Genomic DNA, 27,730 nt, shown 5'->3' on the forward strand with positions numbered 1-27,730 from the left:
CCTTCACGGGGGCGGGGCTTGGAACTGAGGCTAGACAGTCCCCAGAGCGGTCAGAGCACCCTAGGGTTTTCTGTCTCCCTCCCGCCAGGAGCAACCTGGCCCCTAGATTCTCAGAGCAGTGAGGTCCTGGGTCAGGCCCCACATGAGCTAAAAAAGGAACTCTTTGGGGAACAACATGGCCAAATGTGAGCCTGAGCCCTCACAGCTCTGCCTTGGCGAGGTCACACACACTGACCCCCAGGCTTGGAGATGGCAGGTCTCTGTGCTGTTTTAAAGACATATGCAGCTCTCCAAGAACCATCCTTCTCCCCAGTTCCAGATCTGTCTGGTGGCTCCGTCAAGGCAGGTGTGAGTGGCAGGAAACCCCTCAGGAGGGCTTGGCCCGGGCCACTCGTGCAAAGCCCTCCCAGAAGCCCATGGCCACGGCTCTGGCCCGCCTCCATCTGGGAGGGTCCAGGTCGGACTGTCCCAGGACATGACAATACTGTCCTACCAGACAAGGGTTGTGCTGTGTGTGGGGGTGGTGGTGAGTACCCCTCTCCAGACTGTTTACATCTGACAATGGTGATGGGACTTCCAGGGGAAAACAGTACACCACTACCTCCCAGCCCACTTCCCAAATCCCTAGCAGACCCTCAAAAATCCTCATTTTCTCCCACAGAGAAAGGGAGATTTCAGAGAAAAATTCGAAACTTGATCCTGGTGTAAACTGAAGACACGATGGGTGGCAACCCTTGCCTGGCCTGTGAGCAGAGCTGCTACACAATGCCTTGGAGACCCTGCTCCTGTCCTGTTGCACCATCTGTGTCTTTGGAGAGGATCTCGCCTGGCCTGGCCGCTCGGATCACCACAGCCCCAACACCTGGGAGCTCCAGCTCCACTGGCTGCAACATGGCAGCCAATGTCTCATCAGTGGCAGGGCAGCCAGCATGGGAGGGGATGACAAGCCTGGCCCCACAAGCTGTGTCCCCTCTGAGCAAGCTGACTTAGCATTGCCCAGACTCCCTAAAAGCCTCCAGGGACGGGGAGCCCATGACCTCCCGAGACAGCCAAGGGTCTTACCTGCCAATTTAGACCAGCAGGACTTCCAGGCTCTTCTACACACTAGCAGGGCCACGTGGGAAGACTGCAGCAGGTTCCTGGGGGCCTCCAAAGCGTCCTGAGCCTGCAGCCTCTTCCCACATCGTCCTAGAGGGACTGATAGGGGCGGGGAGCCACGGGCCTCTGTTAAGTACCTACCTCATCGCCACCTGGTGGGGTGGTTACCACCACCACCTGACACAAGAACCTGAGGCTCAGAGAGGTTATGTCACCACGTTGAGGTCACACGGCTCGACCAAAGGCAGAGCCTGAGGCCTAACTGCAGACTACAGCTCTCTCCCCATCCAGGTGGAAGAGGCAGCTCCTCCAGGCTTGTCGTTCATCGGTACTCAACATAGGCTGCCTCTTGTCAGCCCAAGCTCTTAGGTGTTCAGACTCTGCTCCCACCTGGAAGCTGCAGAGGCTGGGAACCTCATTAGCTGCTTGGTACTGACAGCTCCCGGGAAGATCTAACACCGCCCTCCCCCCAGGCCCCAGGGCAGGGCAGGTGTGTTGGAGGGTAAATACCTCTCTGGCTGGCTGGGCCCCAAGAAGCTGAATGCATAAGGCATGGACGACACCCAGACATATGGGAAACACTTGCCTGGCTTTCCTGCAAGGATGCAGGGGAAGCTGACTATGGAACCCTCACGAGCAAGAGGAAAGGCAGGTGCCTGAGACCTCCAGGTCTCAGCTGAAGCAGCCAGCCAGGCCAGCCAGAGGGACAGGGTGTAGGCAGGGGCTCTGGCTGTCCTTGCTCCTGAAGACCCCGAATGGCTGCAAACAGGGTGTGCTGGGCTTCAGAGGTGATCCTGGCAGGGGCCCTCCCAAGAAGCCATTTTCATTCTCCCTTTATAGGTCCTGGGGATGGGGGGACTAGGTCTCACTCAGAACAAGCCATTTCACTGACGAGCTCCATCAAGTCCGTTTTAATGTTCAGTTTCCTCTGCCCTCATGCATGCAGAGGAGGAAGCCATCAGGCCCCAGTGAACATGTGTGGGGCAGAAATCAAGGCCACTGCAAAGCCACCCCCCTCTCCAGAGTGCTTGTTCCTGGGTAAATCAGACACAGATGGGCCCACTTTGGGCCTTCTGTCAGATTTATAGGAAACTCCTGGCTCATCCAACCAATGAGTAGTCCATTTCTACGCTGGGAAAGGTCGGTGGGGGAAGCCAGTCATACGGTAGAAAGGTTCGTAAGGGAAAAGTGGACTCCGCTTAGGACTCCAAGGTAGCAAACATTTTCAAGTGGCTCCTTCACATTAAACTAAACGTGGTCATCTGTGGGTATGTGGGGGCTCCCACAGCCAAGTGGAGAGTCTCCAGGTGCGGACAGCTTGGGTGGAGGGCAGAGGTGCAGGACCCCTGGGGCTCTGGGATGGATGTGATTCCCAGAGCTGAATCCCCTCTATTTATTTACCCAAGTTCCCTAGTACAAATCCCCGGCCTGTCACCCCCCAAATCGACCGAGCTCTTGATTCTTGCTCCCCTGATCATGGTGGTGTTCTCTGCATGATTAGCTGCTGGTTCTCCAGACACTGCTTCAGCTTGTCTTCTGTCAGTGTCAACCGCTGCTCCAGGATGGAGACTGTCTGCAAAATAAACGGTCAAGCTCAGAGGATGGAGGGGCCATCGGGCTGCCCTGGGGATGCCCTCAGGCAGTCCCGCTCAGCTGTCTCAGCCCGCTGAACAAATGCCAGCTCTTCCCACCCAGGGCTCCTTCCTGGCGCCTTGTCTCTGGTCTTCATGTCCACTCCTGCTGGTTCGGGATGGTTGTTCTCTGATGTTTGTTGGGCAGCGGGAAGGACATAGTGAGGGAAAGTAGGCAGCAGGTCCCATAGTCCTCGATCATTGCCCAGGACAGCCAAGGGTGAGGAATCCCCAGCCCCGGTGGTCTGGCATTTAGATTGGAGTTCCAGAGCAGAACCACTTGCTCATGTGGGCCAGGCTCTGTCCATAACCAACCAGAGACCGTCAAGCATCTCCATTCCAAAGGTGAGAAAACTGCAACCACAAAAGAAGGCGTCCCACCTGGGTCCTGCCCACACCTCAGGCCCTTTATCTCTACACCTGGAGGGGCTTCCCAGGCCCTTGAGCCCAGGAGGGCCTCTGCCTGTCCGAGTCCACTGAGGACCATTGCAGGAATGTGCTGTTTGGGGGTTAGGCCCTAATTCCCCGGTTTTGAGCCCATTTTCTCCTCTGTAATGGGAAGGATAATGCCAAGCTCACAGCAGTCCCGGAGACTGAGAGGTGACAGCATGGTGCCCATGTTGTCCACCGTGACAATGCCTGTCATGTTGACTTCCAGAGGCAGAGCCTTTGCTCCCTGGCCTCTCCTGCATACCCAGCATGACGGCTGGCCTGTGAACCTGGCTTCCAGACAAGGCTGCAGAAAGCTGCCCCCTTCCTCTGGCTTTGGACAGAGTGTTGACAGAGGGGCAGTGGTGTCCAGGCCCACACCAGGCCCTGGGCAAGTCCACTGTGAATGAAGCAGGCTTGGTTCCTGTGCCATGCAGCCTACCGGCATCAGAAAGGGGTCAGATTAAGAAACAAAACTTTCTATTGATTTTACTCATTTGTGGGCTTTCCCAAGAGGTTTTGCCACCTTCCCTGAGGCTCCATGGAGGCTCTGGGCCTTGGTCCAGTAGAAAGGAAACTTTCCTTTCACATATTTAATAAAACATTGAAACATTCTGGGAGGGAGTTTCCCCTCTAAGACTGCTATAAATTTTTGCAGCATCCCGCATGGATGTCAGCCGCTCATGGAGGCTGCTCCTCCTGGCGGCTGGCCCCTTCTAGATGAGTTGGCCGGGCTGCAAAGGCTCTGAGCCCTGGGGCACAGGACAGAGCCTGAAAAGTTACTGCCTGTGGAATATGAACTGCACCCTGAGAGGTAGAGCTGAGCTGAAAGAGACGGTCAGATTCCCCTCTGCTGGCCGGTCAGCCATGGAGGGGGTCTGTAGCTCATAAAAGTGGCGGCGGAAACAGCCCCCGGCTGGCCCAGAGCAGCATTCCTGGAAGTTTCCACTGGCTGCTGCAAAACTCACACTGAGCCAAGCTCCAAAATCATTCCTCATCCAGACTTTTTCCGATGGCTCTGGACTCCAGGCCCCAGTGGGGGAGCCAGCCAGCTTTTCCTCTTCTGCCCAGCACCATCCCCCTCCCAACACACACACACACACACACACACACACACACACACACACACTTAAAAGTTCTTTTTTTCTTCACAGGGACAGAATTTCCAAATGTGGAGGCAGCGGCTGCTGGGCCAATGTCAACACCGGGGTGCCACGCATTTCACGAGGCCTCTACCTAGTCCCATGGGGGGCCCATACTTCAGCTCGGTAGAAATATGGCATTAAACCTGATGATGTTAAATTTCTTTGAACAGAAAAGCATCGCTTATTTCACCTCCAGCCCCCTGAATGGAGGGAGGGTGTTGGGGGTCCTTCCTTTGGGAGCTATGAGGGGATGCTTCATAGCACGTTAGAGACAAACAGGCTGAAAAAAAGTCCACCCTTCTCAAACCTGCAGCTTCTCCCCTTTCCCAGGCAAGCTTCTGGAAGAGTCACGTCATCTCTGTGTTTGGTGTCCACTTTCCCTACTCCCTGCGCCCCCAGCCTACTCTGCCAAGATGCTCAGTGGCGGCCACCATCCAGAGATTAAGTCCACCCAGCTCTTCCCCGTCACATATGATCCCGTCCAAACCCCTTTTGAGCTGGAAGGATGGGCCAGGAAGAGGAGGACGGACACTTTGGATTTCTGTGCATTAGAACACAGTCTCTGCTTCACAAATTTGTCTTAATAATCCCATTCCACTAAAGCATGGGACCTCATTTTCATGGGAAACGGTTATCCCTCCTGATAAAGTGAAGCCTGGAAACCCTGATCTCCGATTTGCTGATATGCCTTCCCTCCACCAGGAAAGGGATTCCCCACTGATGAAAAGGCTCCGATCGGGGAAGCCAAGCAGCAGAGGTCAGACACGCTCAGGGCTGGCAATGCACACAGCGAGAGGGCAGGCAGGCCGGCCACCTGCAGGGAGTCAGCCAGGCCGCCACAGCGCGCGCCACGGCCACCGTGCTTCCCCAGCTGCTGGGGCCCCGTGCGAGGAGGGAGCAGCATCGCTAGCAGGGACCGATTCCAGGCCATGTCATGTGGCTGTGTTTGCAGCGTGACCTTTACCTGTTGGTTCAGAGCAATATCCCCACAACCAAGTGTCAGGGGCACAGCAAGCCTCCATGAGTATGTGCTGCCTCAGCACCCAGAGGGCAGAGCAGAGCCCGCAGCCGTACCCTCCAGAGGCTCGGGGCCACGCCAAGCAGGCTGCTCGTGGCTCACCCCACCTCGTACTCTGGCCCAGCCCTGGGAATTCTCGTCCTGCTACATGGTGCCCATGCTCCCCAGGCCCGGAGACAAGGCCCGCCTGCCCTGGAAGGTGAGGAGAAGCACTGGAAAGGCAGACACCTCTGCAGTCCCTCTAAGTCCACACTCCCAGCCCAGTCACCTTGCTTTCCTTTTATTCAAGGGTGAATGACCTGGTCCCAGCCTCTCACAGAGTCCCCAAGGAGTTGAAAGCTGGGTGTGGTGGCAGGTGTCAAAAAAGGAAATGGCCCTGCCTGACATGGGTGTCCGTGGGCCTCTGACTTAACTTTAAGTAGGGCGAAGGGAAACTGGAGAAGGGGCTGAGGAGTCTAGGGTTCTGGCTGCTGGGCAGACCTGTCTGGGCAACGCGTCTGGGAAAGACGGCCATTAGCCGGAACTCCTTCATTCTGGGGTCCAAACTCTTCCACAGAGAGGGCCCTCCTGTCTGTTGACCTTGGAGAAACCAGGCAGCTCATGCCCTCTCCCTGGCCCTGTGCCATCCAGACACGAGGTCCCCTTTGTAATTGGGTGTGAAGCCCAGACTCGAGGGAAGACCCAGGACTGGGTTCTGAGGGGCCATCCTGATTCCTGACACACTCTGCTCCAGGGGCTGCTCGACAGCTGACACTCACGGAGTGCTCACAGTATGCCAGGCATTCTATTCCATACAATGACCCCTCAGGGTGGGAGCCTGTATCACCCCCATTTTTTCCGATGAGGAAACCAAGGCACCAACCAAGTGATACTAACTTGCCAGAAGTCACACAGCATATAAATGACAAACCTGGACTGTGAACCCTGGTGGCCTGGCTTCAGAGTGCTGGCTAAGGCACCGGGAACTGTGCACCTTTGCTCTGTCCCCATCCACCACATATAAGGAGAGGCCTAACCTACTCCTTCCCCCGCCGCCCCTGCCCCCACACCGCTCGCTCTGGCATCACCTGAGGGCTACTGGCCCTGTGACCCAGCAGACCTGCTTGTCCCCCACCCTATGGCCAAGCTCAAGCAGCCTGAGAACATGCTCCTGGACCTCTGTGCTCACGCAGCGGCAGCCACCTTCTGTCCTGTCCAAGCCACTTGGTCTGGTGGCTCTGGATTAAATGAGCAGGAGTGGATGGAAGGGCCATCCCTCAGGGTCACCCAGCAGCGCCCTCACACCATCAGGCCACCCTCCAAGGCAGTTCCCAGGCCTCAGACACCTCCAATACCCATGAAGTAGAGTCTCTTATCTGGCTAAACATTTAGGTTTGGAATTATCACAGAAGTCACAGCTATGAAAAGGCAATATTATAGGGTTAAAAGGGACATACCGACAAGAACCTTTTAATAGATATGCAATGAGAAACGACCCTAACACCTTAATTTCAGATGCCTTCTCTCACTGGGGCGTTTATGCTGCTACAGCGTAAGAGATCAGCCCCCAGACATGCTCTGGTACTCGCCCTGGTCACTGCTGGCGCCCCACACCTCCCAAGACTGGGCTTAACTTCAAACAAGGCACCTCCCTCCCTGAATGGGAGCAACAGGAAGCAGAATTCAGACTCCACACCTGGACACTGTTACCCCTCGCCCAACACTGTCTGCCTCCCAGGGTCATGGCCTTCACCTGCAAGCCACGCGGGAGCCCCTTGGGGCAAGGTCATAGGGGATCCATAATTGTCACCTTCAAAGTCACACCTGTCTGAGGGTCAGGTGGGGGCTTGTTTCAGAACCACCTTCTCCTGCTGTTACCAGCGATTTCCAGGAAGCCACAGCCCTTTCTCATGGAAAATCGTTTCCTTAGAAACACTCCCTTCGCTGTTGAATGAATTCTGTTGTTTCTCTAGACCAAGGGTTGGCACACTCAGCCTGCTGTCTGTTCTTGTAAATAAGGTTTTATTGCTGTGCCCATTTGCTTACATATTGTCTGTGGCTGCTTCCTGGCTACAGTGGCAGGTTGAGTAGTTGTGACAGACTCTTATGGCCCCCAGAGCCTAGAATATTTACCATTAAGAAAAAGTTTGCCAACCTTGGCCCTAGACTCTTCACTCACTCAGATCCTCCCCAGGCACCACGCCGTACTGGCCTGTGCCAGGCCCGGGGTGACAATGGCCCAGAGCAGACAGACTCAGCTGGGCCCGCAGGGTGCGCAGCAGGTTGAAGAGGCAAGCGCTAAGCAGCTGCGCAGACCAGCGGGGTGCGCTGGGAAAATGGAAGGCGCTGCTTGGTCAGAGCCAGGGGAGGTGGCCCTAGGAAGGGAGTGAGCTAAGACTGAGGAGGAGCTCACCAGGAGAGAGGGGCAGGAAGGCCCCGAGGTGGGAGGGAAGGCAACGAGCAGGAGAGGGGCCTCAGAGGAGGCAGGAGATGGGGCCGGGCCCTGCAGGCCATACCTGGCGGCCTCATCTTCAGCCGCAGAGCAGCAGGAAGGTGCTGGGGGTTCAAGGCCAAGCGGGGATGAGACCCCTCTGACTGCTCCATGGGGATGGCCCGGGGCGTGGCTGTGTGGCTGTGACTAGGCATGATGGAGGCAAGAGAGAATGAGAGGGAATGATGGTGGCTTGGACTGGGGGAGAGGGCTAAGGAGGAAAGTGGACAAAATCAGAGATATCCATGAGGTATGAACCACCACCATCTGGTGGTGAGTCAGATGGGGGACAAGAGAGAACACGCTCCTGAGGCCGAGAACACAGGCTGAGGATGGGCCCCGCAGGAGAGGCCAGGGATGGGCACCACACTGGACAGGCAGAGGCCCCTCTGAGAGGGATGGGAGGGTCAGGCAGGCATGAGGCGGTGTCAGAAAAAGCCTGGTTATTCTGGATTTCTCAGATCATCCTCATTAATAGGGGGAGAGGGAGCTGGGGGGAGACTGGGAGAGGGAGAGGGCAGTGAATCCACAAGCCCCTGGAGACTGGAGAGGAGAATCCAGTGTGGGTGAACTGGGGGCTCCGGCCAGGGCTCATCAGGACCATGTCAGTGATGCTGCTGAAACCCCCTGGAAAGCAGCCTGGTCCCTCAATGGGCACTGATGGAGGGACGGCCCAACCCAGGGACCCAATAGGGAGGAGGACGCTGGAGGCATTGGGGAACAAACCCAAGAGCATGGAAGAGGCCAGCTCGGGCTAGGGGGCGGGGTTCCCAGCATGACTCGCCACTGGAGCTCTCCGAGGAAAATCCCCCTGGGAGAGGCTCAGCAAGGTCATCTCATTCAGATCCTGACTTTCCTGCCGAGTGGGGAGAAGACATTGTGATCTGTCTCCTATTGGGGCAACACTAACAGGGCGAGAGGCTTCTCTCGCTCACAGTTCAACAGTGTAAGACGTTTTATGAAACATCCTGAAGGGCCTTCTGAGTGGTGTAAAAATAACCAATTTTAAAGTGACAGGCTTTTATTTTTAGTCCCCTCTGAATTGTAGTGCTGCTCAGAGAAGTCGCACCAAAATGCCTGTCCTCAGCGATAAGCCTGGTGCCTGGGGCCCCCAAGTGGGAGGGAACACTGCACTGGGGACATTTTGACAGAGCCACAGGTCCAAACTTCGCTGTCTCAGATGCCTTTTCTCTACTGGCATCGAGTCATCAGGTGTCTGCACCCCACGGGGCCCAAAGTGGCCTGCGTGGGACAGAGCCTGGGTTTGTGTATCTCCACTGGCCTCCGAGGTGGCCAAGGGGACAGCCTCCACCCCTGAGTCCTGTGACGGGGCCTCACGCATCTGTGATGCTCGGAAAAGGCAAAGTGGGTACGCGGGGCCTCCGCCTGACTCTACAGCCGCAAGGGGCCAGGCCGCGATACTCCCGTGGGCTCCACGCGGGTCCAGGGAAGAGTTCTGCGGGCAATGCACGGAGGCGGCGGGAGTCCAGGGCTCCCCGGGAGAATAAATCCCCCACCCTCGGAAGGGGTGGAACAGAGCAGAAGGTGGGCGATGCAAGTTGCCCACAGCCTTGTGGAGCAGCGCACAGTTCTTTCAGGCCCACATGCTCTCCCTGGGCTCTGTGGGCCCTTCCTTTGCCCCCGCTTTCTCCTGTTGACCGCCCACTTCCCAGGCCCCCACTTCCTCACGGTGTGTCCTCCCCTTCTTTCAGCCCTGCCAACCTCTTTTTTCTCCTCAGCCTGGTTTCCTCTTGAGGTGGGCTTGTCCTCCATTTTTCCTCAGCTCTTTCCCCCCCAGTACTCATTTCTGTCTCCTTTTCATCCCCTTTTCACTTTGTGTTTAGGGAGAAGGCAAAGAGAAAGCAGCAGGATGTGTCGGTCTGGCCCACAGGGACTGAGCTCCGCGTGGAGTCCAGGCCCCTGACTCGGCTCACGTGCTCTGGGGCCGGCAAACCTGGGAAAGAGGGTTCCAACCCTGACAGGAGGCCCAGAAGGCCTCTGTGAGGAGATAGCACAGGACAGGCCAAAGAAAGTGTGTTCCAAGCACAAGGTGCAAAGGCCCTGAGACAGAGAAGAACACAGCACACTCTTGGCACTGTCAGGAGGCCAGTGTGGTTGGTTTGGAGTGATTGAACAGGGAAGAGAGTACAGCGGTCACAAGGAAGATGTAGGAGGGGTCCCAGGGCCCTTACCCAAAAAGGGACAGGAATGGGACGCCTCCACTCCCTAGCACTGCCTCACCAGATTCACAAATCTGAGCAGGGACAGCCAGGGAGGATGGTGCTCCTGCATGCCCGTGGCCACTTTTCCAAGCACTGGATCCAGAGTGGACTCTGGGAGAAGGGGCTCAGCCTGGGAACGGATCATGGCTACCTAGTTTCACAACAGGTGGTGAAACCACAGAGGGTGAACTGGCACTTCAGAAACGGACCAAAGCGCACCCCCGGAGCCAGGTCCCTTCCAGCAGCTGTTCCTCCTTCCAGAGCCACTGCTGCCGCCACCTTTATTGAAGGTCTCTTGCACATACTGGTGTGCAAGTGTAGCAGGAAAACTGGAGCCATAACTTCTACAAAGCTCTGAGGGGCCACAGAGCCCTCACGAGCCCTCCTGACATCATCATCCACTCTCACACTTGTCAGGTGCCCATCACATGCAGCAACGAGAGACTCTGGCTCTGAGGGGCTTCCAGGCACTGATGGGATGCAGTACCAGTCCTATCTGGGCGGGCTTTTGGCAAAGCTGCCACGACTGATAGTGAAAAACATTTTGGAGGAAAGGAAAAGAATGAGGGTGACCAGCCAGCCGTTCTCTCCACATTTCTCAGCTCTTGGGCTAGTTCCTTATGAAATGCTGCCACGTGTGCAGGCCTCACTCACTCCAGGCCTTCCCACCACACTCCCCAACGCTGTCCAGCTCTGCAGGCAACCCTTCTTCCCAGCAGACCCCACTCCCCCAGCCAGGGCACTTCCATGGCCACTTCCTGCTCTAAGCAGAGCCCCACAGGGTGCATGGGGCCCCTCTTAGGTGAGTGGTATTGGTTTCTATGGTTGAAAGGCCCTCCTGGGCCTCCCTGGAACATGGAAGACAGGTTGCACAGAGGTGAACAGGGTGGCTGGGCCAGAAACAAACTGACGATGGAAGCAGAGAGCTGACATCCAGCCACGTGCCCCCTCTAGCACTCTGCCTTGTGGCAAGGGGGAACTAAAACTGCTCTGGGATGGCAGTCTCAGGAAGCCAGGAGACTGGGACCTCAGTGTCCGAATGGGGCAAAAGGGGCAGTGGGGCAAGAGGGCTGAAACGGTTGGGGGTAGGAGTGCCACACAAGCATACACCTGCTACAGCGTGGGGAGAAGGTCAGGCTGAAAGAAGGGACGCATGTAGGGCAGAGGCAGCACCTGGGAGAAGGCCGGGGGAGGGCAGTGGGAATGGTGAGCATGGAAGGGCACTGGAGCGGGTCGGGGAGGCCGCAGGAAGGGCTGACGAGGGTGCAGGGAATGTCCAAGCCCCCTCTGGCTGCTGTGTCAGGCTGGGCGCGGTAGTCGCATCACGGCTCTGCCCAAGGAGTCTCCTCGCCTGACCCAGGACCCCAGGGCCCCCAATATACAGTGAGTGCTGAGGACCCCAGGCACGTCCCACTTGGTGACTGCCTCTTCTCAGTCCCCATCCTTTTGCCTCAGCTTCCTGGTGACTCCTCACCTCCTTGCCCTCCACGCTGCTTCTGCTATATTCCTTTTCTGTTCAAGAGCTCAGGAAGAAAGGCCAGACTCCTGGATGTGGCATTCACATGGCACTCAAGGCCTGCGTTGCCCGTCACTACTGCTCTCCCTGCCCAAAGCCCACCTACTCGAAGCCCCACTCTGGCCCTGCTCCCCCAAGAAGTCCCCCTCATCCCCCCCTTCCCACCACCCAGTGCTCGGGTCCCTGCCCTCCTCCTCTCTCACCACGTCATGGTTGTGACACAGGTGTGGGCCTTAGAAAATGCTGTCAGAGTGACTCCTGGTCCCCACCTTTGTCCCAGGTGGTAAGAGCACAGGCTCTGGAGCTGTACTGCCTGGGCTCAAATCTGAACTTGATCACTAACTTGCTGAGTGGTCTTGGGCAAGTTACCTGACCAGGGGTTCAGATTCCTCATCTGTGCAATGCACCTCTTGTAGAGCCATCGTAATGGGGTTGGCGAAAAAAAAAGTGCGTTCGGGTTTTTCCATAACATCTTATGGAAAAACCCAAACGAACTGTTTGGCCAACCCAACACTTTATTAATAGCTACTATTTACATGGCACATGCTCTGGGCAGGGATGCACCGTGGGCAACATGGCTCCCCCAGCTCACAGGGGCCATGGCTAAGCTCTGGGCTGTTTGAGGGGGCGGCCCTAGGCACAGGTGGGGCTTGATGAGGCTCCAAAGAAGGTGGCCTGTGGTCAGGCCTCGGAGGGCCTGAGCCATCAGGGCACGTGGTGGTCTGGCTGCTTCTTCAAGTTCTCCTGTGACGGAAAGTTCCTTTTAATCATTTCCAGGCTTATGGTTGATTCTGGCTCCTCCAGGCGGTCTCCCCAGAGGGGCTGGGGCACCCCAGCCCCCTTCCCCCAACACAGGAGTCAGATTCCTGGGGGGTAGGGGGTCCCAGGTGCCCTGGGTCTCAGGGCGAGGGCACAGTCACCCAGCCATGCCACTGGGGGCACTTGTGCCAGGCTGTGGGAAACATCCAGGGGCTGGCCATTGGCTCAACGCCCCTGTCTCGACAGTGCCGCACAGAATGTCTAACTTTCCTATGGTTTCACTGCAAAGATGGAACAGTGTGGAATTAATCTCCCTTGTAGAAGGGTTTTGACTTCACTCAGATTCTAAAGATCTAAAACAGATGCAACAAAAGGGGAATCTCTTTGCTGTGGGGTCTTGTGAGCTATCAAAACAAAGTGGGGCTGCTGGGCTCAGCACCTGCCTGGCTCTGCCTTGTCTCCTGGCAGCTCTGGCTCTGGCTCTCGGTGTTCGTGCACGTGTGTGTACACACACGCAGGGCCCTGGCTTGCTGATGGTGCCCTGGCCAGCCTGTTGCCACATGTCAGGGGTGAATGGGGGCCGGAGGGGCCAGCCCATCTCCCTGGGGTTGCTGGTCTGGACCCAGCTCTTCCTACCACCAAAGGCTCTGCCTCTCAGCCCCGGCCTCGGCCCAGCGCCTGAAGGTCTGTGGTACAGGGGCCTTCGAGTCAGAGTTGTGAACGCTGGCCCTCGAGCGGCCTGCTGACAGCCATCAGAGTGCCAGCCCCACGAGGACAGGGGTTTCTGTCTATTCTCGCTCACCACTGTCTTCCTGCTCCCAGGCCCAGCTGCTGGCACATCACATGTGCACAATGAGTGCTGGATGGACACAAGCCAGACCCTGAGTGCCATGGGAACGCAGAGGAGGCCGGTCCTGCACCAGCCAGTCCAGGTTCCCCGGGCCTGGGGCAGCCCTACTCTGGGGATGAGCCTGGCTGGCTGGTGAGGAACATTCCCCCCAGCTTGGGCCTTGGGCCTGGTGGGCTTGAGGGGCTGGCAGAGGAGGGAGTGGAGGGTGGGCAGGCTGGAGCCCGAAGGGCCACCGCCAGATGGCCTTGGGAGGGAGGAAGCCTCCTGGCCTCAGCAGGAAGTAGGGGTGCGCAAAGTGGGGTAGGAATCCAGGAAGGAGCCCAGTTCCTCCCCTCCCCACCTCATGCCGATTTGATGAGGACTAAAAGTTTCGGGGCCTAAACTTCAGAGGGGGAGGAGTGGAGATTCCCGCTCATGCTGACGTCTGACATGTTAACTTGTCCAGCATCACACACAGCTGATGCACAGAAAAACAAGTTTCTACAGAAATTCCTTGCAACCTCTCTGGGCTCAGTAACTGTCTTTTTAACCACCTCTCGTCACCCCCCAGTCTGCTGCCAACAACACAAATGAGCTTTTGTCCCTTGAGCCCAGAGGTCCATGTTTCTGCTTCACATTGTCTCAGGGATATAGGATTTCTTGGGCGTTTCTGCGTCCCCCAGCCCCCACCTCTAACGAGGATTAGCTCTCTTCGGGAAGTGCATGGGACACTATTTTCTATTGGTGGATTAGCTATGACATTAAGGAATCTTGGCTAATTTACTTTCCTTATGGCTTTATAGCAACTCCTTTTAAATAAATGCAGGCTTTTCCATATTACTGCTTACCCCCAAAGGAGAAGCTATTAAAAGTGGGGCCACTCACCAACATCCATTAAAACCGGATGCTGCAGGGCCCCGTGGGGTGCTACCCACACCAGGAGGAAGACCTGAGCCACAGCCCCCGCCACACCGACCCTGGCCTGGGTTCAAGCTCATCTCTCTGCCAGCCATGGGCACGCCACCAGGGAAGGCAAGTGTCTGACAGGGACAGGCCCCAAGGTGCAGGATGCCAGTCACTGCTCAGCTGTACTCTGGCTCCAGGGTAAGTCCAAACAGGGCTGACAGCGGGGCATGAACCTTGGCCTTGACCGCCTTCAGTATCCCCTTTCTTTTTCAGAAAGGGGATACCGCCTTCAGTATCCCCTTTCTTCAGATGCTCACTTTCCATATAAAATAGTTAATTTGCCAGCACCCGATAAAACACAACCATCACAAGTCAGGGACTGCTTGGTAGCTTGTTGGAGGCCCGGAAAAACTCAGTGCAGCCTGGCAAGTCAGACTGTGGCCCCTGTCCAACAGTCCCACCTCAGGGACGAAGGCTCACAGGCTCCCCCTGCCCTGCGGAGTGCCTGCTGAGCCACAGTGGGAGACCCAGCCTCTCATCTTGGCTGGTTTTCTGGAGCTACCACCTAGGCCCAGATCAGAATGGGGGGAACAGAATCGCTCCCCCAAATGCCACGCTCTGCTGAGTTCAAAGCTCCTTTCCGTTTTTTCTCCTCCCACAGAGCTGAGGCTACCGTGGGTACAGTGAGGGTCTGTACCAACAGTCCAGGCCCAGAAAGGGCCCTCTGCAGAGCGGGCGGAGGGAAATGGCAGGCCCGACTGCAGTCTTTCCCGACCCAGCTCTCACGGCGCTCCATGCAGAAGGGCGCCAAGTGGCCCTGGGGCAGCTGGGGCTTGGTTAATCTCAGAGCCATGTAGGCCCGTTTGAGGCTGCCTGTCACAACCGGAAGACTCGTAGGCCCCTTCTTGTGGCCTGTGCTTGACCCTTCTTTGGAGGGCCCTTGGGTCCCCAGAGCAGTGAGAGCAAATCGCCTGGGTCCCCTTCCTCCCTCCTCTCAGAATCATCCAGAGTCAGTCTGAATGAGATGTCCCTGCATGGGCCTAGCTCTCCTAGATCTCCCGCTCCAGCCTCTGCTCCCCAGCCCCCAGCTCCAGGCCTGCTCTGGGCCTCACAGGGGAAATCTCATAAGACCGTGAATGTTCCCAGGCCCCAGAGGTAACCGCAGCCATCCCGAGCCCATCTGGTGGGCAGGGGCCTTCCATCTGCAGCTTCTTTGGGGAGGGGGTGCTTTCTGCCACGACCGCAGACAGGATAGAATACGGAGCTGCCATCCAGCCCCTCACGCAATAATAAACACAAGCTCGCCCCGTCTTTGACTGCTGCCAGCACACTGGCCCTGACTTGGTACTCCCCATGCCTCTGCATTTGCAAAGCCAGAGAAGCCTCTGGATAAACTGTCAAAATGAGCAACAGGGCTGGGGAAGGGCCAGGGCCCAGCCCCTCTGCAACTGGCTAGAGTCAGACCCCAAGTGTCTAACAGAGTGTCTTCAGTCCCTTGTCCCCAGGAAGCAGGCTCTTAACAGAGGAAAAACAAGTCTCCAAACCCCAAGTGGCAGGAGGTCCGGCTGTCCTGAAGTCGACTCTGGCCCAAGGGCAGCCCTTAAATATCCAGGAAGAGGAGGCTGGCTAAACCCACTTGGGATTATACATTATACACGGTCAAGGCTAAGTGGCGAGATAGGCTGCTGTGGAGGGAGGGCCCGCTCTTGCGGAAACCAGCAACAATCACCCCTGCAGTCCTGCCTGGGTGTGTGAGCGCCGTTGGGAGGGCTGCACACACCTCACAAAAGGGGATTACTTGCGGAGGGCGGGGAGGTGCTTTCACTGCACACCATCCCGACAAGTTCCATCTGGGCACACCTGGGAGTATCCGCCCCCAGGGAAAATGGCAGAACTGCTCTAAAGCCTGGAGTCTCTTTCCACAAACAACAGCTGGTCCGTCCGGGAAAGAGGGACCCCGAGAGCCCCTGAGAATGGTCAGGCAGCTCGGCCCACACCGGGCCTGCCCAGTATTCCCACCTTCCCTGTGTGGGATGCCTCACCCGAGCAGCCCATCAGATTGGAAACCGCCAGGAACTTGGGGGGCTGGGGCAGGGTGTCTTGAAGCAATGGGTCACTCTATCCAACTCCCCAAAGCAAACAGGCCAAAATCCTTATCCTTGTTGAGTTTGGTCAGCAGCGCTGCAACAACCTGGACCTTTAAACCACAGGGCTGGGTGGCCTGCCCGCGGCTGCTTCCCACGGCGCACATGTTCCGGTCCCCGAGCCCATCGGCCCCCAGTGAGTCACAGGAACCTGAATGTGTGACATCACAGCCTTGCTGTGGCCAGCCTCAAGCACAGCTGCCATGAGAAAACACAGTTGGAGCAGGAATTTCATGGCTTGGTATTTTTAAAAAGCAGCAAGACGTGAAATCGGAGTCAAAAATAACTTTGCTGTGGGCTTCTGAGGCGAAACCACCGGCCGCCTGCCGGGCCCAGGCCCCGCACTGCAGCCTCCCTAGCTCCCGGGTACCGCCCACATTGCCGTGCCACGCCCCACGCCCACACCCTCGCCCTCGAGGAAGACCCAGGGCCCCTGCAACTTCCAGACACCACCCAACCTCTGTCACTCAGGAGCTGGTGAAGGAAGTGAAGGGAGCCAAGGCGGGAGGTGAGCTCCCAGGGGACTCTGGCTGTGAAAACAGCCTCTCCCTGCTCACTGGTGACCGTCCCAGCACCTGCGAGAGGGACCCTAAATCACTTGGCAGAACCCTCAGAAGAACACCAGGGGAAAGGTCAGGGCCTCTGAATGCCCATCACCAAGCAGGCAGGACTGGCAGGGGTCCACTGGGGAGCCCCTCCTCTTGGAGTGGCCACATGGGGAGGGGCCCGGCCAGGGGTGGAGGGGAGGGGCGACTCATGGAAAGAAGGCCCTAAGAGCAGTCCCGGCCCCACCTGAGACGCCGACCTCTGCTGCCCACCCCAGAGGGCAGACAGATGGGCAGGGCCTCAAGTTTCCCCTCAGTGGAGGAGGAAACCATGGCTTTCTCAGGAAGAGGCAAGGCTGTGCCAGAGCATCTGCGGCTTCTAACTCCTGGTCTGAGCTTTGCTCTGACTCCTGCAGGGCTCTGGGATTGAGCCATCTATCTCAGGAAGAGAAGACTGGGGCGGGCCCAGCAGGACAGTGACCAGGGTGGCGGCAGGACAGGTGTGTGTTCTCCCCAGATGGGGAGGGGAGAAGGTGGGGCCCAGGACAGGCTCCCGAGAGGAAGGGGGGGGGCACACACACGGCTCCCAGCACCCATACTTGTGACCTCAGCCCTAGTTGCTTTTGAGAATTCCCATGAGGGGTTTTCAAAACCAAAAAGTCACCCAAAGAAAAACCTAAATCCCATCGTTAGGAAATCTATTTCCCCCACAACCATTACGGTAACTCAATTCAGAGGATGGCTGTCACAAGATATATATATACATCTTTGAAGAGCTTCAATCCTGGCCCCAATGCCTGGGTCTGGGTTCAAGGACCGCATCTAATGGGCCCCACGACCCACCCCTGATTTTCAACAGTCCCCAGGCACCCAGTCCCTCTCGTTACCTCCTGGGCCCTCCTCCTGTGCCTTCCTGGATGTTGAGAAAGACCTCTTTGTCTCCCTCTCATCCTAATGCCTAGTCAGACCACTAGATCTCACTGGCAGCTCAAAAGCATTCATGGGACTCCAGCAGTTACAGACATGCGTGGAATGTCCACTCCTATGTCACCTGACCACACTGGTGTTTTCCCACACTGACCCTTGGAGAACATCGACCTAGCACACCCAGGTAATCCAGAGCTTCACCATAGTGCTCAGAGGACACGAGCAGGCTTGGCTGTCCCCACTTTACATGCGAGGAAGCTGAGGCTCTGGGGAGCAACATTACCTGCCCAAGGTCACCCAGGTGATGAGCAGTGGAGTTGGCCCTCAAGACCAGGAGGGCAAGTACGCCCAGGTTAATGGGCAGTGGCTCACTGGGCTGAGCAGAGCAGCCCTGACACCCAAGGGAGGTACCTCTGTTCCCCACAGCTGATAGGGACGTGTAAGGCCAAACACACCCTGGCTGCTCAGGACACAGGGTCCAGCTGGGATCAGTGTGCTGAGGGGCTCAGTGAGGCCCCAAACAGCAATCTCACAGGGGCAAGGGGGGGTTTCCCCCACACAAAGAAGGGCCAGGGCAAGGGGGTGTGCTCTCTGGCTGGTGACCTCAGGGGCCGGGCCTGCTGGACTCTGTGATCACAGAGGGCTGAGCAAGAGCTTCTGGCCTTAACTTTCAGAAAGGTCAAGTTTTGTTTGCAGATAAACTTCTCAATGAAGCCATACCTAACTACACAGTTAGCAAAGGAATGGTTACACAATGGTTAGCAAGGGAAGCTGGGGAAGCTCTGACCTACAGCAGGTCAAGCTCAGGATCACCTGGCATCCTGGAGAAGCCCCAGGCTGAGTGGACCCCAGAGCTGGCCCAGGCACAAGCCGTATCTAGGCACAACACCCTATCTGCACCGGGCATGAGGTGACCTGTGAGCACCAGGCAGGAGGATAACACAGGGCTGCAGAGGAAAGCCCTTGGAAAGTTGCAGGCCTCAGATAAACATCAGGAGGAAAATTATGATGAGGAAGTGATCCCCACACTCTGAGGACTTCCCATCTAAAACAACACTGTGGGGAGACCCGACAGCCCGGGGCAGCCCGAAGAGTGGACCTGTCCGGGCATGAGATGCACGAAGGGCTGTGTACCTTGCAAGGTCATCCCATCCTATCTCCCTGAATAAATACACTTTTGAAAAACAATGTATGCACTTTACTAAAAAGGTATTCCTAAAAAAATAAAACCACACAACCCCAATTCAGGAGTTAAAGGGCTGGATTCAGATGCCGCACATGTCCCTGGGGCAGTCTGCTTTCCATGGGGGCTAAAGGAAGCGCCTCACTCCCTCGGGAGCCCAGCGGCATCGCAGGGGCTGACTGCTGTGCTGTCCTGCCCGTTTCCTCACCCGCTTCCTCCCTCCTGCCGTGAACCTGAGCCAGGGCAGCTGCAGAACTCACCTCCTGGGGGAAGGGCCCTGACAGCTCCACCCCCGGCCCAGGTCCCAACCTCTCTGTGTCCCTGTCCCTACTCCATGACAGACCCTCAGCGTGGGTCTGGCCCGACTCTGCCCTGCTCAGTGGCCGCACCAGGAGTGCAAACGCCTACGCTGCTTCTTCTGTTAGCCCAGGCCAAAGGACTCGTGGCCCTCTCCACCTGGCCCACGGGACTCCCGTCTGGCGCACTCTGCCCAGTTGTCTCCCACGGTCCTGGTTGCCTGCTCCTCCTAGGAGGCCTGGCTCTGACATCAGCAGATTCAGTCCTGGGCCCTCCTAAGGGTGGGATTGGGTCTCGCTCAGGGCCCCACACACAGAAAAGGCTCAGTGAACGCGTGTGCACGGAGGGAACCCTCCACACCTGCTGTGAGGGCGGGGGAATGGCTCTCCTGGGCAGGGAGGCAGGGGGAACTGGGGAGCTGTTTCTGGTGCCGTCGTGAGGATCCCCCTGCACCCATGCCAGCCAGGCCCTGAAGAGTGACAAGGTCAGCAGCAGGAGCAGCACTGAACACGTCAGCAGCACATGGCATTGCTGGGCACCGTTCAAAGAGCTTCACACAGGCTGACACATCCCATCCGCACAAGAGGCCTGTAAAATGGATGCAATTATCAGCTCTGTGTCCCGGATCTGGAAACTGAGGCACGAAGAGGTTAAGTGACTTGCCCAAGGTCACTGAGCTAGAAGTGGAAAAGCCAGGACTTGCACCCAAACAAGCTCTGAGCCACATTTTCCCCCAGGCCTGCTCAGTCGCCTGACCTCTGGGCCTCTGGTTTGCACAGAGCGGCTACGGACGAGGACTGAGGCCGGGTCCTTAGCCTTCAGACGGGTGCCAAATGGGCCACACACCTTCAGAGAGGGTTCGATCATTGGGCCGCATCCAGCCTGCTGAGCGGGAAGGCAGGCTCTGAGGACAGTGAACCTCCAGAGCGGAGCGCCTTCTGTCACTTGGGAGTGGAGGCTCTGTGACTCGCTCAGTAAACATCCTGGCCACTGCCCACTGCAGCCCTGGGCTTCTTCCCTGAAGGATGTTCCTCAGGACGGAGGCCCACAGGACCTAGAAGGCAGTGTCCCTCTCGGAGGCCGCTTAGAAATAGACTTCCTTGTGGGGGAGGGAAGGGGCAGTGATGGGGCGGGACGGAGGAGAACAGCATGATTCAGACAGAGAACTCTGAAGTAGGTGTCAGTGTCGGGGTGGTCGCGACACCCCTGCTCCTCCAGAGCACAGGCGCATGCCAGGAGGGTGAGGAGCGCCGCTGAGGGGAAAGCATCTGAGGCCAACACCCACAGGCCAAGTAGGCGCAGAGCCCCAGCTGAGCTACCCGCATGGGGTGGACAGCAGTGGTCACCCGGCTCTAGGCCTCGGGGGAGCCTCCAGAGAGGGGGCTGCCCGCAGCCAGGCTGGTCCCAACGGGAGGGGCAGCTTTGGCTGGAGCTAAACACCTCAGCTAGGGCCCCAGCTCCAGGAGGGGACGTGGGCCTGGAAAACAACTGGCGACCAAGCCCGAGGTAGTACGCAAATTTGTGCAGACACCTCCCCACGCCATTTTGAAAACAGGTTGCACTCTAAGGTCTCAACTGGGGGCTTCATCTGTGGAATCCAAGTTGCCTCAAAATATGTTGACTCCATCAGGAACACGCCACACTTTGTGGCCTTCAGGAATGCAAAGCGGGCGACTGGTTGATGGGCTTGGCCGCTGGTGGGGGGGCAGTGCTGTCTGGATTTGCAAAGGGGCTGAGTGGTGTGACCCCGGCCACAGGCCAAGGTTTCACTTATTCCCTGTGATGCCAGTTTCTTACAAAGTTACTACCAGACTCCTGACTGCTAACACATAACAAAAACCTTCCATGTACGCCCTTAACACACAGTGACAGGAAATGTTTCTAGTGTTATACTCCTCTGGATCCAATGAGGCTATTTTTAACTACCTTCTCAGACTTAATTTCCAATTTTATCCTATAAAGTTCTAATTCATTCCACCTCCCCTGAACTCTCACTTGACGAGGCTGTGAAGAACATGAGGCAGGCTTGGCAGTTTCTGACGGCTCTGAGGTGGGAGAAGTTTTCTACGTCTTTGCTCATCTCCCTCTCTCAGCACACGCCTCCTCCTCCAGGCCTAAGAGGCTCTCGGCAATGTCTGTATGATGTGCGCATAGTCCCACCATCCCCTAGTCACCGATGCCTGACCTTTCCCCTCAAATGTCCTTCCTTCAGTGGGCCCAGTGTGTGCAGTACCAGCTGGGATGCTGTGACACGCCGTGGACCATGGGACACAAAGTTGAGGAGGTTTTCGCACCTAGCCTCAGATCCAGAGGTAGGGAAGGGACGCCACGCCACTTCAGCTCCATCTCCGTCAGAGACCCAAGGGTCCTCGGCCTCCCTCTTGCATTCCCCCTCTAGCCGTGAGCCAGCACAGACGGGGGGGTCTGCACCCAGAGCCCAGGAGGGAAGGGGCCTGAGGACCTTTAAGTCCTGCCTCGGCCCAGCTGCCACCACCACCTACATGCCCCATGTCAGCTGTGCTGGGCTCTGCTGGTTGCCTGGATGTGCCCATGGCCCCTCCAGACCTGCAGGCAGGCTGTTCCCTCTGCAGGACCGCTCTTCCACCCCAGCAGAAGACACCCCATTGGGCATGCCCGCGGTGCTGGCTGCCACCTCTCGTCAGGGCGCTTTGCTCTTACTGGAATTGCTGCAATGCAAGTCTGTGTTATGAGCTGCCAGATGCACTTATGCTCCTGGTGGTGATGGGGCCACATTGATCTCCCTGATGAGGGTGGTCAGTGCCACAGCTAACATCTACTGAGCAGCTATCTAGGGCCAGGCACAGGTCAAACACTTCCTGCAGATTCATCTCCTTTAATGCAGACCACAAACATGGCAGGCTCCTCACAGATAAACACACCAGGGCTTGGAGAGCTGAAGGGATGTCTCCAAGGTCGCTCAGAGGATAAGAAGCAGTACAAGCTCGAACCCAGAGCCTGGGCTCTCGGATGCCTTGACTCACTGCACGCAGTTCCCTGGCACGTCCCTGGAGTGCCCACCCAGAGGAGAGTCAAATGAACGGATAGCGTTTCTTTCAAAGCTCTGTTGTGGCCCAGGCCAGCACTGGGTGGGCACTCCCTGGCAGGATTCAGTGTTGGTGATTTTGGGGTCCAGTGGCTTGGCCAGGGATCGGATGGCTCTGAAAGCCAGGAGCCCAGGGCAGGCACTTCTATTTCATTAATTTGGGCTGGAAAATAGGTACATTATAATTATATTTTTTAAAAACCCAGCAACCGGAGGTCGTGGTGCTGAGAGCTTGGTGCGGGAACAGGCATCAGGAAGAGCGGGGGACCCGGGTAGGCCGGGCTCGGGAGCCAGTTGCAGCTCCCAGCCCTGCCGGGAGACGCAGGTACCGCGGGGGAGAGCTGGGGGCGCAGTGCAGGCAGCTGTGTCAATTGTTTCCCCTCCAGGAACTCGCCGGTGTCTAGGGACGGTGGGTTGTTCAGCTGCACTGGGCCTGCTGGGGTCGCCGCCTGGGAGCCAGGAGGCAAGGAGCTCGCGGCTCCGAGCGGGCCTCGACCTGGCCTGGCGCAGTTAATGACAGCAGGAATGGGGAGGCCCAGGGAGCTGGGCACCCGATCCACGGCCACAGCCGTGAGCGATGTCGCCTCGGCTCTTTAATGTGCCGCCCGCATCCCCTCGGTCCTTACCTAGTTCTTTCTCCCTCTGTGCATCCTGAACCCGTTAAAAGTGACCCCTGAGAATACTGGATGGTATTGAGGAATTATCGTTAACCTTGTTGGGTGTGATGACGGTGATGTGGTTAAGGAGAGAAAAAAAAAAAAAAGACGAAATACTAAAAGTTTTGACAGATTAAAACAAACAAACCAGCACTCGCTGGCCAACTTCAAATGGTCCAAATGCCAGGCCAAGTGCAGACGATGGGGTGAATTCACGTCACGGCCTACCTGGGTGAGGACGTCCAGCTGGCCTACAATGTGCTCCAGCATGCTGGTCAGTGTCTGGGGAATGCTGACGGGCTCTTGGGGCTGGCTCTGCATCGACTCCTGACTCCTGCCCCTGTCTGGTGGGACGGGGGAATCCACTTCTGACTAAAGACAATGAAAGGAAAGAGAACCCCTTAGTCTTGAGTCAGTGCTTGAGGAAACACCGAGAGGAAGAGCTCCTTGAAGGATCAAGTGGAAAACCACCAGCAAACTCGAGAAGACGAGTTCCAAATGTTGGTGAGCAATGGCGGTGTGGCGGGACTCCCACATCCGGGCTTGCGCGCTCCCGTCCAACCCCCCTTTCTGAGCAGAGGCCATGAGTGAGGAGCGGAATCAAAACACCTGGCAGTCCGGGCTGCAGGGGCCTGGGAGGGATGTGCAGGTGGGCTCTTGGAGGCCCTCAGAGAGGCCGGGGGCTGCCAGCTTTTCACACGGCATGCCCTCCACCAGGCCTGTTAGAGTGCGGGACCCCTGAAGCCCAGCCTGGCTCTGAAGTCACCCTTCCTCCTGGTTAGCTCAAGGCAATTCCCAACCCCGGGAATGGGGATGGCCCAGAACCAGCGGGAGGTTCCAACCCTGCCCTGGCCAGATCCCCTGGGAAAACAGATTCTACGTGAACGTCCTGGCCTGATGGCTGGCGGGAGTCAGAATCCACAGGACAGGCACCCTGGGCTGCTTCAGACAAGACTCCAGGAACATGAGGGACTTGGTGTTTCTGCCTAAGATCCTCAGTTCCCAAATGCAGAAGCCATCCTCCTCCTCCTCCACCACCACTGAGGGCAAGTGATTTCCTAAGGGGGCTCATTCCAGTCCAATGCGTGTCCCCCAAAAGTCAGGCACTGCTCTGCACACAGACAAAGGCTTCTCCTGACCCCAGAAGCATCGTGCATGTGTTCAGCAGGGCAGAATGCTGGGAGCCTCCCAAGGACACGGTGGGCAGATGCTCAGGAACCTACAGTTCCTCTGTGGGCTCGCCCCCTGTGGGAATGACACGCTCAGTGAGGCCGACACTCTCGGCCAGCCCCCAAACCCCAGTAACCCATAAATGCAGCCACACTTGGGGCTCAGTGTTTTCAACCACAGCCTCACTGATGGACATTCCAAATGTTACCACATCATTCCCTGGCTTTGCCAGTCATCCAGGGCTCTCTACCGGCACTGGGAGAAAATTCAACCCCCTGGACGGGGCATCCTGCTCCTGCCTGCCTCCTTCCACAGCTCCGCTCCCACCTCAGTGCTCCCGTGCCCAGCTCCCAGGGCCCCTCATCTACCCTTTCTTCCCCCTGCTCCGAGTATCCTGTCCTCCACTCACCATGCAACCCCCCATGCCCCATCAGAAGCTCCTCTGTGCTCCGCACCTGGGCCTGCCCCATCCCTGCCCTGTTCCTCCAGCCACTGCGTCTCCAGGGCCAGGACACATGAGTGGGATGAATCAATGCCACACCACCCACAGGGCCTGCCACCTGCCCATGTGCCTGTGTCCCCTATTCCTGTCTTCTGCCTGCACTCATCGCTCCTCTCCCCTCTAAACCCAGGGCATCACTAGGCTCAAAGCTTGTCAACTCCCCATACACCACAGAGCCAGGGTACTCCACCCAGCACTCCTCCACCCCTCAATGCCACAGCCACTAAAGAATACTGGCTATGACTGGGGCTCACCTAGGATGCCTCACACCTGCCACTGGCAGCCGGCTTGCATCTCCTCTGAGTTGGCCCATCTTTTGGATAAATCCAGTGGCCTAGCCCCAGGAAGATGCTCTGCCCTGGACATGTTCACCTGGGCAGGCCTCAGAGTCCTTGAGAAGAATCAGCCCGGAAGAGGATTCCCAACCATCATAGAAGGGCAGTTTAGCACGTGGACCCTACCTGCACATTTTCCTTTATTAGGAAAGTGTTCTAATCTCATAGATAACAAACTCTCAAGCGCATGTCGATTTGAACTTGGAAAAATGCAGGCCCTGGTGGTTAAAGAGAAATTGAATTTGAGACACAAGCCTGAGGAGGATTCTTGAAAGCAGGAGCAGGGCCATGTCCACATGCCCACCGTCGGCCTGTCTGCTTGCGGCACTGTGGCCATTTTGTAAGACCTCGGCCCACCGGGGCTAGGCTCTTCCAGTCCTCCAGGAATCGATACACTTCAGCTCTCAAAGCCCATCCCAAAAGGAAATGTTCCAGAAGCCCTGACTGGCCTTCACCTCACCGCAGCGGCCCCCAGACCCAGGCAGTGCTGTCGGGAGACAAAGCAGAGTGCAGCGGGGAAGAGCAGTGACTCAGACAGGCCGTGGTCGATATCTGAGCTCTACCACTGACCAGCTAGGCGGCCCTGGGCAAGAGGTTTAATCCCTCTGGGCCTCACTTCCTCATCTTCTATAAAATGGGGGTGATGACTGGGCCTGCCCTTCCAAGGGCTGGGCTGTGAGAGGCACTTATCTGCAAATCACCCACAGGCCTTTCTTGAGAAGCCAGTGCCTACTGCTTCCAAAGGACCCCCTTCCAGACATGCACGCTCTTCCTCTGGACACTGAGTCCCCCTGGCTCCCCCAGGAAAGGGCACCAGAGGGAGGGTGGAAACCTGGCAGCCCTCTGTCCTGACAGCCAGATGGGCACTGCCTGCTGCCTGGGAAGGAGGGGATGGAAATTCTGAGTGATTCTGCAGAGTGGCCCAGAAATGGACAGTGCCGAGCCGAGTCTCTGGAAGCAGGGGTGGGGGGGCTGAGCGCCACTGATTTTACCAACAGAAACCCTCCTTCTGAGCCCAAGCCCAGCCAGCTCCAAGAGTACTGAGGACCGCAGCCACATGCCCAAGCCAGGGAGGTGGCCTCTGGAAGAGAGGGCTGCAGGAACCTGAGGCTCAGACAGCAAGTGACTGTCAGAAGGTACCCAGCCTCCAGCCTTGCTCACCAGTCCAGGGTTCTGCCTGCCCTGGGCTATTCCTCCAGCCACAGCATTCGCTCCTGCTCTTACCTTCACCAGGACACAGCCCTTCTCTGCAACCTTGTCCGCTCTTACCAGAAGACATTACAGCACTTGACACACCGCACGTAAAGATGGCTATCGCTGTGATTTACTTGCCACCCATGTGCCAGCATTTTATACGTCACTTCATTTACTCCCTACAATGACCCCTCACAGCAGGCATTACTAACCTTAATTTTCAGATGGGGAAGCAGGCTCAGGGAGGTTAAATCACTTGGTCTAATACAGGAAATGACGGCTGGGATCTGAACCCAAAGTACAGGCATTTCCTGACAGGAAGCAGCCTCTGACAGGTGACATGGCCTGCGGATTTGCTTCCACACCCCCAGCTCCTCTCTTCCATCCTTGTGGAGGCTCCTGGCTCCTGGCTCTAACACTTTTTGCGTCATTCCCCCACCCCACCTGCCCTGGAATGCCTGCCTGGCACAGAGCTGAACACAGAGCAGGCCCTCCACACACACTCGATGCCTCAAAGAGCCAAGCCCATCCTGGTGACACTCCTGTGAAATGAAACCTCCCCAAAGCAAAGGGCCAGCAGTCCCGCCCCACACACCATCGCAGGCACTCACCTGCACTCCAGCACTCTGCAGATGTGGCATTTCCCGAGAGCTCAGCAGATAAGCGATAAAGCAAGAGATAAGAAGATGATGCGCAAGAGCAGGAAGAGACGCACTGCGAGGGCTGTGACGGGATAACAGGAGCAGTGTTTAAGGGGAGAAATCCTATCAGTGCTTTGTCTGTTCCACATCCAAGAGTACTAGGGGCCCTGCCTGGTGGTCCTCGTTAGTTCTCTCACAAGTAAGATTACAAGATTAACCCAAACACACATACCTAGAAAGTCACACCAAGTGGACAACTTTCACTTGTACCAAATATAAACATCTTAACATCAAAAGAAAAAAAAATGATCAAACTCAGAATAGATGAATCTATTTAACTTCGTGGCAATCTCATTTGGGGTCTGTAGGTGTCCCACCCTGGTGTGGGATCCCGGGCTCCCACAGTAGTTTAATCTACTTGCCTCAGTTTCTGTTGCTGCCAGCTTGTCATACGCCACCATGAGCTCAGCACTGCGCACCGTAGGAATTGCGTAAATATCTGTGGTTGCTTTCAGCCACTCAAACACATGGGTAACCAACACATACATTTTCATTAAAAAACAAAACAGCAGGACTTCCCTGGTGGCCGCAGTGGTTAAGAATCCGCCTGCCAATGCAGGGGACACGGGTTCAAGCCCTGGTCTGGGAAGATCCCACATGCCACGGAGCAACTAAGCCCGCGAGCCACAACTACTGAAGCCCGCGTGCCACAACTACTGAAGCCCGCGTGCCTAGAGCCCGTGCTCTGCAACAAGAGAAGCCACCGCGATGTGAAGCCCACACACTGCAACGAAGAGTAGCCCCTGCTAGCCGCAACTAGAGAAAGCCCGTGTGCAGCAACAAAGACCCAATGCAGCAATAATAAAATATAAAATGAATAAATAAATCTTTAAAAAAAATTAAAAAAACAACAACAAAAAAACAAAAGCGCAGAGCTTGCAGGTCTTCCTTGTGACAAGAAATCAATCCATCTGGGATAACTTCTTGACTGGTCTCTGGATTGCCTATGGTCTCACCTTTTCATCATCAAGATGCAGGTGTGGATAAGA

At 56.8% G+C, this 27,730-nt stretch overlaps 1 protein-coding gene across 4 annotated transcripts in view; it reads right to left on the reverse strand.

Annotated features, from left to right (window-relative positions):
• POC1A (POC1 centriolar protein A) overlaps positions 1-27,730 on the reverse strand; it is a 131,980-nt gene that overhangs the window by 15,927 nt on the left and 88,323 nt on the right. For all 4 annotated transcript variants that reach the window (XM_067754622.1, XM_067754621.1, XM_067754619.1 and 1 more), the window contains exons 10-11: positions 23,068-23,211; positions 1,063-2,671 (exon numbers count right to left, since the gene is read on the reverse strand). In XM_067754622.1, the coding sequence (XP_067610723.1) occupies positions 2,573-2,671; positions 23,068-23,211 (243 nt within the window). In that variant the 3' untranslated portion in view covers positions 1,063-2,572. The remainder of the gene's footprint in view (positions 1-1,062; positions 2,672-23,067; positions 23,212-27,730) is intronic.

The sequence above is a fragment of the Pseudorca crassidens genome, chromosome 10 (assembly GCF_039906515.1).
Source record: "Pseudorca crassidens isolate mPseCra1 chromosome 10, mPseCra1.hap1, whole genome shotgun sequence".
Taxonomy (NCBI): domain Eukaryota; kingdom Metazoa; phylum Chordata; class Mammalia; order Artiodactyla; family Delphinidae; genus Pseudorca; species Pseudorca crassidens.